Source organism: Acinonyx jubatus, chromosome D1 (assembly GCF_027475565.1).
Source record: "Acinonyx jubatus isolate Ajub_Pintada_27869175 chromosome D1, VMU_Ajub_asm_v1.0, whole genome shotgun sequence".
Taxonomy (NCBI): Eukaryota; Metazoa; Chordata; class Mammalia; order Carnivora; family Felidae; genus Acinonyx; species Acinonyx jubatus.
In genome coordinates this window covers 18,868,714-18,880,804 of record NC_069390.1, presented here as the reverse complement: position 1 = coordinate 18,880,804, position 12,091 = coordinate 18,868,714, and the positions used below count along the sequence as shown (strand labels likewise).

Sequence of the window (12,091 nt, the reverse complement as noted above, 5' to 3'; positions counted from 1 at the left end):
TCTCAGATCCACAGATGCTTTTTTCTCCTAGTAGTCGACTGGTTTTGAAACTGGTACAGGCATACCTCAGAGTTATTACCAGCTTGGTTCCCAACCCCCATAATAGAGTGAATCATCACAATAAAGCAAGTCAAATGAGTGTTTTAGTTTTCCAGTGTATATAAAAATTATGTTTACACTAGGGTCAAGGTGGAAAAAAAAAAGCTACGTTTATACTGTAGTCTATTAAGTGTGTGATAGCATTATGTCTAGAGAAGCAGTGCACATATTTTAATTAAAAATACTTTATTGCTAGAAAATGACGTCATCTGAGCTTTCAACATGTGGTAGTCCCTGAACACAGATCACCATAACACATACAATAATAAAGAAAAGACTGAAATATTAGGAGAACTACCAAAATATGACACAAAGACAGGAAGTGAGCAGATGCTGTTGGAAAGGTGGTGCCGATGATTTGCTTGAGGCAGGGTTGCCATAAACCTTCGATTTTGTAAAGAATACGGCACTTGTGAAGTACAGTAAAGTGAAATGCAAGGAAGTGCGGTATGCCTGTGTTTGTACGTCCCAGAGAGAGAGAGCTGGTCTGGGCCAGTTAGATCAGTTGATCAGAACACGATGTTAATGATTGGGGATTTGGTCCATGAATGAGTCCACTCCATCCAGCAAAAGTTGCCACTCTGCAGAGCTTAGTGGACAAATTTGCAGCCGGTCAGGATAGAAATACACATAGTAGGCGCAAGATAAGCCTGGATGAGAGTGTGAGCATTTTGCCACATTATTCAGAATTCATAGATATGAATCGTCACTTCTGGACTGAGACAAGAATTTTCTAGAACTCTCTGTGAGATGTCATAATTTTATACACTATCACCATTCACCTGTTCACATTACTAGTAGGAAAAATCATTTAGAATACATTTCCTGCTGCCTCCAGGTCCATAGCATCTTTATATACATTGTTGAGGCACAGGATACATCCCTGAAATGAAAATGACCATTGAGACGCTCAAGTTAAACTAGCTTTTAGGGAAAAATGAGCACGATCTAATACTCTAAGAACTTGCGATATGTCAGAGAAGTAGAAAGCAAAACTCCTGCTTTCTTTTTCATTTGGCCCTTTGTCCACGGGAAAATCATGAACAGTGACTACTGTTTTGAAAAAGCTTGGCTCTACGCCCCACTCCTGCAATCTACTTGCTTTCTGTATCTGAAACATACAGGAGGGAGGTTTCAAATGAACACCCCGTTTTGTGAAGTGATTGTTGAACTCTAGCTTCTCACCTGTTCTGCTCCATGTGGCCACAAGACTGTTATTAGTTGGGAGCCTCGAAGAGTCATCATTGATACTTGGCATTTTAAGCCTGAGGTTGAGTCCATACTTGAAAAATGGTACATTATATTTTACAAATAGATTTAAAGTTGTACTAGCAGAAGAAGATGGGCTGTCACATTCATCCATACGCTTCTTGGATCTTGCCATCCCCAAGGACCAAGAGGAAGCTTGCTCTTTTCTTTACTGACAACAAAATCCCTATAGAGGAGAGTTGAACGGAATTCATATTGTGTTTCTGTTTGAATGGCAAGTGGGGAGGAGGAATGTGTCCTTTGTTATATAATAAAATATTTCTTCTTGAAAAGTCATTTTCTGAAAAAAGGGAAGAGAAGACCCTTTTCTGGTTAAGTCACAATTTGATCTGGAGATTCTAGTTGGTAAGAGAATACTTAATTTAGTGGCAGATAAAAACGACTTGAGGTTTTGAGGTGTTTTTTTTAAGGTCTCTTCTGTATGTGAAATAAAAAGAATGATTAGGAACTCGAGTGTTAAATGGTTAGTTTGTTATTTTTGTTGCCATGGCTACAAATCAGGCCGATTGATGTAATATGTGTGTTTCCTTCCCACTCCCACCCCATCCCAGGCTTTTGTGGATTTCTTCTCTCAGTGCCTCCATGAGGAGTACAGGAGCAAGGGCATCTTTGTGCAGGTGAGTGGGGTATGTTTCAGTTGCATATCCCTGTTTTTGTGTGGTTTCCACAGCAACTGTTGCTGTCTTGGCAACGAAAGAAAATCGCATTCCTAAGGAAAGTGTGACGTTAGCACACCATTAAAGACATGATTTCTTTTTCTTTTATGCACTTTACGTCTAGATTTTAAAAAAGTTATCCCCTAGAATTCTTAAGTAGGGGTACTTAAAGTAGAACTAAACGCACGGTTTTATTTTTTTACAGTTTTATTTTGAGAAAATTAGACCATCCGTATCTCTTAGCTGCCAGGTGTTCAAGGCGTGTGGTGACTGTGTTCCCAGAGCCACTGGGTAATAACCACAGGGGAAGGTGGAGGGCTGAGTAAAACTCACTCTGTGCAGAGCAAGGACGACCGCGTGTACCAGAATGCCTTAGGTGTGGTAGTGAGTTTTAACTTTTTTTTTTAAATTGTGGTAAAAGTCCATGACAGAAAATACCATTTCAATCACGTTCAAGTATTTGTTTCGGTGGCATTAAGTACATTCACATTGTTGTGCGGCCGTTAGCACCATCCTCTCCAGAACTTTTCATCTTCCAAAACTGAAATAACGTGTTTATTAAACAGTAACGCCTCACTTCCCCCTCTCCCAGCCCTGGACAACTTCCGTCCTATTCTCTGTCTCTCTGAATCAGACTAGCGTAGGTACCTCTTATGGGTGGAATCATACAGTATTTGTCTTTCTATGTCTGGCTTATCGCACTTTGTATAACATCTTCAGGGTTCATCCATGTTGTAGAGCATGTGTCAGACTTTCCTTCCTTTTTAAGGCTGAATAAAATTACACGGTATGTATACACCACATTGTGTTTGTTCATTCATATGTTGTTGGACATTCAGCTTGCGCTCACCTTTTGGCTGCTGTGAATAATGTGGCTGTGAACGTGAGGGGTACGCCTATCTTTTTGAGACCCTGCTTTCAGTTCTTGTACATATGTCCCCAGAAGTGGAGTCACTGGATCAGGTGGTAATTTTATTTATATCTATATTTCTATTCTCTGAACTGCCTTTTTTCCATAGTAGCTTACATATTTTATACTCCCACAGCAATGCCCCAGGGCTCCCAATTTTTTCATATCCTTGCCAATACTTATTTTCTGTTTTGTTTTTGTTTTTAAATAATAGAGGTCCTAATGGGTAGGAAGTGGTCTTTCACTGTGGTTTTGATTTGCATTTCCCCAATGACTAGTGACATTGAGCACCTTTTCAGCCGCTTATTGGCCATTTTATATATTCTTTGGAGAAACTGCTATTCAAGTCTTTCACCCTTTTTTAATTGGGTTGCTTGCTTTTTATTTTTGAATTGTAGGAGTACTTGATATATTCTGGATATTAATCCTTTATTAGATATATGGATTGTAGATATTTTCTTCCACTCTGTGGGTTGCCTTTTCACTCTATGGATAGTGTCCTTTGATGCACAAAAGTTTTTAATTGTGATGTAGTCAGTTTATCTATTTTTTTCCTTCATTGCCTGTGCTTTTGGTGTCCTATCCAAGAAATCATTGCCAAATCCCATGTCATGAAGCTTCCCCCTGTGTTTTGTTTTCAGAGTTTTATAGTTTTAGCTTTTGCATTTAGGCCTTTGATCCAATTTGACTTAATTTTTGTAGAGACCTTTGATTTGATCATATAGCTAACAGATACAGAGCTGTGAAGATACAATACAAAATATGAGAGGAAGCAAATGTAGGAGTTTTCATGAGTATCTGTCTCCAATCAGCTATTGTTCAACACAAAGAAATAATGGCTCACAGTATTTCCATGCTTAGGCACGTTTTCAACAATGTCCTGGGAGAGGCTTGCAATTCTTCCCCCTTTCCTGCTCCTGCCCACGACCTGCCCCTACTGGTTCACACACCCCATTGTTCTTCATGGCTTCCTTACTGCAAGCCTAGTATTTAGATTTTTGCATTCCAAAGCCCCAGATGATCAAACATCTAATAGCTAGTAGTTGAGGCATTACTTTCAGGCACAGGGCTAAGCCCTTTATATGCATCCATTTATTTCATTTCATCTCATAACGACTTCATAAGGTGGTGTGATTATCATCTTCTTTAAATTTATGGAAATTGGAGTTAGAGAGGTTGAGCCACTCATCCATGTTGAACCAGGACTCAAATCCAAGTCTGTTTGGCACCAAAGCCTTTGTTCTTCATCACTGGCCTCCTTACTCGAAGCCTTTAGGACAGCATTGAACACATTGGATCCTTCTATGCTCAGGGAGTTATGGAATCAGAATGTGATTGGCTGCCTAGTTCCATTTGCTCCCTTGGATCTTTAGAGAGTCAGGATCCCTAAGTGATGGGTGGGAGGGAGGGGAGGGTGGGTGATAGGCATTGAGGAGGGCACCTGTTGGGATGAGCACTGGGTGTTGTATGGAAACCAATTTGACAAGAAATTTCATATTAAAGAAAAAAAAAAGATCCCTAAAGTGTTGTCTGAATCTAGCTTCTAAACCCTTTTCTTCTATGAGTGGATATAGTAGCTCAGTCACCCACAGTGAGAGGGAGTGGTAGTTAAGGGAAGGTTAAATGAATGTTTCCTCATCTTCCGGGACCATCTTACAGTCTGCTACTTCTATACCCTGACCTGGGGTCTCGCCCAAGTAGTCCTTAGATGTCCTAGCCCTGTGGTGTTATTTTGATTTGCAGCTTCCCATAAATGTAGGGTACACTGAGGAGGAAGACAGGGTTTTCGAGAATCCTGAATTTTATACCCAACTGCCATACTCCCTCTTCCCCCCTTGACCCTGTCATGTCAGTGCTCATAGCTGAAATCTGCTGTGTAGAATGTGGTATATTTTGGTAACAAGGAAACCAGTAGAGCATCCATGGGAGGTAAGGTGCCACATGCCACACAGTGTTGTGCCATTTTCTCATTCTGAGGAATCGGTTGTCATCAAGTTATTAATTTAGTAATTTTTAAACACCTATTGAGACTAAGCAGAAATCTTACAGATCCATTGGCGGGTGACCATCAGGCAGCAAGGCTGGAAGCTGGAAGTGTTTGAATGACAAAAGGGAATATTCCACTCTGTGAGCACAGATGAGCGGTTTCTAAAATTCTCTGAACAGACAAGACTGCCTCCTCTCTCATTCCCACAGCTTGCTTGCCTCAAAGATCTTTTCTCCATATTCTCTGCCTATTAATCTGCTGTGTCTAGAAGCTACTGGAAAAACACATTAGCATTTGTTTTTTGAAATATTTAACTTTGATAAACTTGTTTTTCCCCAGGAATGAATATCAATTATGTAATTTCATTGATCATTGTCTTCCTTCAAATAGATTCAATCAAGGTTTAAATGCAGTGTGAATCTGGTGAAAAAATAAAAACTCACATGTTTGTGAGAAAAAGTAGAGTTGTCATTTCTGTGCGAGCACATCAGAATGCTGAAGTAGATAGAGCAGAATCTTGTACTCGTTCTGACCAAAGGGACAAAGACATCTGGTCTAAATGAAGTTGAGTTAAAAATTGTTGGTTTTTCATCGGTGGTGTTTTATGTCTGCACATTTTTTTGGCCCAGGAGTATTTATCAACGATTTCCTCTTCCACTCCATCCCACGTACTGTTTGCTGGGTGATCTTGCTAAAATCCTAGGCAGGCGATGTTGCTTCCTTCATAGTCCTCCCGTGGCTGCCCGCAAGGTTCAGGATTGAACCCAGGCTCCACGGGGCCATCGCCAGAGTGGACGTTGTGCTGCCCGGTACCTGCTCTGCCCTCAGCAGGGTCCAGGGTCCTGCCTTCTCTGCAGGCACGCCTTTCCCTCTTCACGCCCCATCTCCCCATCTCCCAGAGCCTGTGACCCGTATCCGTCGTTCAGGGCTCAGGCCACACTTCACCAGCCCTGGGAAAGCGAATGTCAGCATGTGACTTGCCTTTCCTTCTGCGCTCCTATTTTTTATTATATACTTCAGCCTGATACGCTCTGGCCCCCTCCTGCTCTTCCCGCCCCCCCCCCCCCCCCCCCCCCCCCCCGCCCTCTCGCTTCAATGTATTCCTGAGATCTGGATTTTTGTTTGTTTGTTTGTTTGCCTCTGTGTTGCTAATGGCACATGTAATTGGGGGCATACTAGGGACCTGCCTTTTGCTTGGTATCACGGGAGACTCTGGTTGTACATGGCCATGCTTTGCGATACACAGACATTCGTTTTAAGGGCTTTTTTGAGCTTCTTCTCTTGCTGCCATATGCCTCTGCTCTTGAATTGTCAACCTCTGTATCTAGAGGGTTTCCGGGCTAATGCCATGTTGCCAAATTTCAGTTTCTTCTAATCCTTGGGAGGAAAGCTGTCTTTTCAGGTCTACCTCTGTGTGAATATATATTAGATTGTTCTTTAGGGAGAGGAAGAGAGTCTGTTTTTTGAATTTAGCTTTTTTATATTAATTCCTTATTCATATTTTTTGCTTTTTTCTTTCCTATAATTTTGTGAGAGCATTTAACATTTCCTTCCATGAATTCAGATTTGCCATTAAATAAGCATTTTCTGGAAAGGCAAATGAACAGTAGAGACAATAAATGAAAAAAAGGTGAATTTGGGACCTGATAAATTCCATCTGTGCTTTTGAGTTTTGAATTGAAGGTAAGAAGTTCATTCTTGAGTCAACCATATCAAAAGCGTGCTCTGTTGGTGAGGACTATCTGTTCTCATTATTGTCCTGTAATTAAAGCCCAGTCAGAATTATGCTTAACTCTTTCAAAGGGCAAAATCCTAAGTGATCTGACCGGCTAGTTGATGGGCCCCAGGACCAGCTCCTTCTGTATGCCATGTACCAACTAGCCATGGATGCTGAAAAAGTGTAAGAAATAGCTAAGACCAGGACAGCCACCTTCTTGAACTCTTCTTCTGGAAAACCTTCACAAACCTTGTTTTTTTGAAAACTTTTTATTCAGAAATAATTTCAAATCTACAGAAAAGTTGTCAAGAGAATAATACAAAGGACACTCCAATCCCCTTTACCCAGAGTCACTTAACGTTACGCGTTTTACTGTTTGCTTTATTATTGAAAGGTAAGTTGCATGCATCATGGTTCTTTACCTCTGAATACTTTAGTGTGCATTTCCAGAGAATAAGGATATCCTTTTGTGTAACCACAACGCAGTTATCCACTTCAGAGTTAACACGGATGTAACATTTTTATCTAATCTTCCATCTGTATTCCAGTTTTTGACTCTTTAATAATCCTTATAGCATTTTTCATCCTCCAGTAAAGAATTCCGTCTACGTTATCGGGTATGACATAGTACATAGTTGTTCTGTCTCCTTAGTTTCCTTGAATCTGGAATATGTCCACAGCCTTTCTTTGCCTTTGTGACGTTGACATTTTTGAAGAGCACCGTATTCCTCCTGCTCTTTTTGATCGAACATTCCTTATTTGGCATGTATCTGATGTTTCCTCATGGTTGGATTCACGTTATGCTTTCCTAGCCAAAATTATACATGTGAGTTTGTATCTTTCTCAGGGATTCACATCTAGGGACACACAATATCCATCTGTCCTTCACCGCTGATGTTGATTTTGTTGCTTCAGTCAAGGTGTTACCCACTTTCTCTGCTGTATAGTTACTGTCTTTTTCCCTTGCACTAATAAGCAACCTGTGGGGAGACACTGTAAGACCACGCAGATACCCTGCACCCTATCACAGTTGCCCCTAGAGTTAGCATCCTGTGGTGATGCCTCGCAAACCTGCCGTATGAAAGGGGTTTTTGATGCTAAGGAATTCATGAAGCCCTGTCTGGATATTTGGTCATTTCGAAGCAAGAAGTCACAGCTTCCTCAATCCAAGCCATGGTTTTTTGTTTGTTGGTTTTGTTTTGTTTTTTAAATGTTTTTTATTTACTTTGAGAGAGAGAGTGCAAGAGGAGGACAGATGCAGGGCTCAAACTCAGGAACCCTGAGATCATGACCTGAGCCAAAGTCAGACGCTTCACCGACTGAGCCATCCAGGTGCCCCAGGCCATGCTTTTATGCAGACCATGTTAATTACTGACTGGTATGCTTAAAGGCAGTGAGGAAGGGACGCTGGGCTTGGCATCAGCAAACCAAGGTTTTAGTTCTGATATCGCCAGTCAGTGGTCATCTGACCTACAGAAAGCTGCTTCATTACTTTGAGCCTTAGCCTCCCCTTCTGGCAAATGGGGACAAAGGATGGGGCATATGTAAGAACACTGGAAACTGAAATGACACTCAAGTGTGAAGAAGAAAGACATTTGCATGTTTTGAATATCTACAATATGCTCCAAGTTTTCAACCATTTTGTTATCTTATTTGAAGTGGACATTAACCTAGGTCCATTTGACAAGTAGGAAACTAAGAATCAAGAGGAGTCATGTCACTCTCCTAAGGTCAGTCCAGTTTGTCAGACAGCGAATGCCTGCTATTTGACAGGTCCTTAGCTAGGCAGGGAGGCAGCAAAGGTGAATCAGACACACCCTGTCCTCAAGGCTCAAGGCACACACACAACGAGAAGACAGATCGTGAAAGCACATTACAAAGACGAGGGATAGCAGGTCCAAAACTAGAGGTATATATTGTGTGCCACGTTTCTTCAATCAAGAAATATTTAGAGTGTGCCTAGTAGTCTGGTAATTGGGGATACAGTGGCAAAAAGACAGAGACAGATGGGTGTGGTAGAAGTTAGGTTTAGTGGGGAGACAGACAATAAACAAGTAAACAAATACATGAATGGGATGACCTTGCAGAGTGATAAGCGCTAAGAAGAAACTAGAGAAGGGTGACGTGTTCAAGAACGTTGGCAAGTGCGGGGAATTTACTGAGCTCTGGATTTGTAGCCTGGGTTCGAATCACTCTGGAGTCTGTGTTTTTTCTGTTTCTCTGCACCATACAGTCCTCCTCCCGGGAAGCCAAGTCTCTAAAGCCATCCCTTAGGGTTCAGTTTACCTGGCTCGTTATCAGAGGACAAACGAGGACACAGGTTGAGACCACTAAACCCAGAGAAGACAGTTGCAGGTTTCAGCTGGCCTGAAAATGAAATGGGTTTTCTTTCTTTCCTTTTTTTTTTTAGCAGGAAATTGCAGAAGAATACTCCGTTTCGAGGTGAACTTAACCATAATGGGGACATTCACCTGGCCCCCCCCCCCTTCTCTTAAGTTACCACCTTCCAGTGCTTTGGTCCTCTTGGGTGATGAGAGTTGGTGGCTTTGTTAATTCAGCTAAATGTAGTAATCAGAATAAATTTAGAAAATAAATAAGACACATAGAGATGAGGGAGAAGACAAAATTCAAGTTTTTTTTTTAAATGAAAGAAGATATTTCCTCTTTTATATTTTGTTAAATATTTTATAGCTTAGAGTAATCATATGGATCTACTGGGCTTCAAAGAGCTAGCAAGCCAAACACTAGGAAGTGGCTATCGGGATTGAAAACAGAATTCTTCATCCATTCTTCTTTTTAATTGCCAGTGCCAATAAAAGAAGGTAATGGAGTGTGTCTTTGTTAGTGCAGATGGAATCTAAATAGAACTATAAAGCAATATAATTCTCCCAGGAGATAATCATATCTGGTCAATTGCACCAACTTTGAGAAATGGCTTAAGAACAGTAACATTAGTCCTGTTGGGATCCGTGGTCTCCAGTCCCTTCCAGCCAGGTGACTCTCCATGTTTGTCATCGGTAACATCTTTTTTGCTTGGCCCCTTAAAACAGTGTTGCCCCACAAGAAGTAAAAACTTAAGGGGCAATAATTTTAAAACTAAGAGGTAGTAAGTCCAGAAACAACTGACACATCCAGGTGGTTATCTCAATAGTCATTCTTTATAAATACGGCATCCTTACAAGCTATAAAAATTCAGCCAAGTTTTTCTTTCTAAATTTATCCTGAAAAATATACATATTCTAAAACTTAGAAAGTAATTGCAAATACATACCAGGGTTCAAATTCCACATTCTTTACATGACAGTATTTTATTTAATCCTCACAATAGCACAGTAAGGAAGATGCTGTCTCCCCCAGTTGCAGAGGAAGAAACTGAATCTCAGTATTTTGGTCAGATCAGACACCTGGTATGTGGTCAAGGCTGTCTGATTTCAACACTAACATTCTCCCACCTCATACCCCACTGCCTCTTTCTCTCATATTTCAAATTCATTCCATTGGGAAATCCTACCAACTTCGGTTTATCCACTATCTGACCACTTCTTGTGACCACCACTGCTACCAGTAATTTAAGCTGTCACGATCTCTTGCCCTAGACATTCTGCAGTCCCTTCCTCCTCAGCCTCCCTACTCCCATCCTTGCCTGTAGCCCCAGTCTGCTCCCAGCAGTCACAGTCATCTCTTTAAAACTAAATCAAGGACATTTTACCTCTCTACTAAAAAAAATTCTCCCGTGGCTTTTCATTGCTTTCAGAGTAAAAGCATGAATTCTTAGGACCTACCATGTTCTGATTTCAGACGTTCCACATTATCTCGCCCCCTCCCAACCCCTCCCCCCGCCGCTATATCTCTGGTCCCCTTGAAGTTCCTCAAACACTCCAAGCACATGTCCACCTCAGGGCCTTTGCACTTGCTGTTCTTGCAGTCTAAAAGTATCTTTACCCAGATAGCCTTTTTGCTAGCTCATATAAGCAAAGATTGACATCTTTGTCACCACATCAGAGAGGTCTTTCTTGGTCACCTGCAGGAACAGCTGCTGTCACCTCTGTCGCTACTCAGGTTTACTTTTCTTTTTCCTTTTTATTATTACCTCCCAATATAGCATACATTTTTTTACTGTTTGTAGTCTGTGGGCCCCCACCCCCGCCCCAGATGTAAGCTCTGTAAGATTAGGGACTTTCCTTTTGTTCACAACCATATTCCACTGCCTAAAACTGTCCTACCAGGTGCTCAGGAAATATTTGTTGTTAAATAAATGCTTTTTGTGATATTACTCTGTTTCTCCTTTTGTTCTATGAATGTTAACATATAAATTCCACATATTCAGAAATAGGCCATTTGTAAGATTACCAGACAGTCAGTGTTTATCAAGTTATTTTCTTTGTACAGGGGCACCTGGGTGGCTCAGTCAGTTAAGGTCCAACTCTTGGTTTCGGCTCAGGTCATGATCACACAGTTTACAAGTTCGAGCCCTGCATTGGGCTCCATGCTAACAGTGCAGAGCCTGCTTGATCTTCTCTCTCTCTCTCTCTCTCTCTCTCTCTCTCTCTCCCCCCCCATCTCCCCCCACTTCTCTTTCTGTCCCTCTCCTGCTTGCTCTCTCTCTCTTTCAAAATAAATAAACTTTAAAAAAAAGGGGGAGGATTTTCTTTGTACAGAACATACAACATTTTAACCCCTTCATATGGGGCTTAGGTGTTAAGGTTTATAGGTAATGTTACCGTGAGGCCTTCGCTCAATGCCATGTAGTCAGGGATCTCTGCATCATCAGAGTGATTCCTTTTCCCTAACATTTTCTAGGAAGTCCAGGTAAAAAGCAACAGCCTTTTTGTGGAAATGCTCATCTCATGGTCTGCAAGTAAAATAACACAAACTCCAAAGCTAGGATCTAAGTATAGAGTTAGACCTGGAGGATATCAGATCCTGAAATGGAAGATGAATACACAGATGTAAGGAGAAAAGATTCTCTAAAATGCCTCATAGGAGCCACAGCCTCTGCCTTAAGAATGTGAGCCAGTCACACTGTCGAACGTAATACTCCTAAAAGGCAGATGAGACATCATGTCTAGAATTCCATATTATGCAAATAGACTGGAGCCCGGTGCCCTCTGGATCCATGTTTGCCAAAGCATGGTTGTGAGTTGTTCCGGTCGTTTTTACTCATTTATTATTAATTTTTTAAATGTTTATTTATTTTTGAGAGAGAGAGAGAGGCAGAGCACGAGCAGGGAGGCTGCAAAGAGAGAGGGAGACACAGAGGCTGAAGCAGGCTCCAGGCTCTGAGCTCTCAGCACAGAGCCCGACGCAGGGCTTGAACCCACAAACCATGAGATCATGACCTGAACCAAAGTCAGATGCTTAACCGACTGAGCCACCCAGGTGCCCCTGTTCTGGTCATTTTTAAATTCAAGAAGATGTGTTTAGTACACGGGTGACGGTATGAGAGATACTTT

The 12,091-nt window shown here is 41.5% G+C and overlaps 1 protein-coding gene across 2 annotated transcripts in view; it reads left to right on the top strand.

Moving 5' to 3' along the window:
• HSD17B12 (hydroxysteroid 17-beta dehydrogenase 12) overlaps nt 1–12,091 on the top strand; it is a 165,109-nt gene that overhangs the window by 147,367 nt on the left and 5,651 nt on the right. For both annotated transcript variants that reach the window (XM_053203279.1, XM_015075703.3), the window contains one exon: nt 1,920–1,985. In XM_053203279.1, coding sequence (XP_053059254.1) covers nt 1,920–1,985 — 66 coding nt within the window. The remainder of the gene's footprint in view (nt 1–1,919; nt 1,986–12,091) is intronic.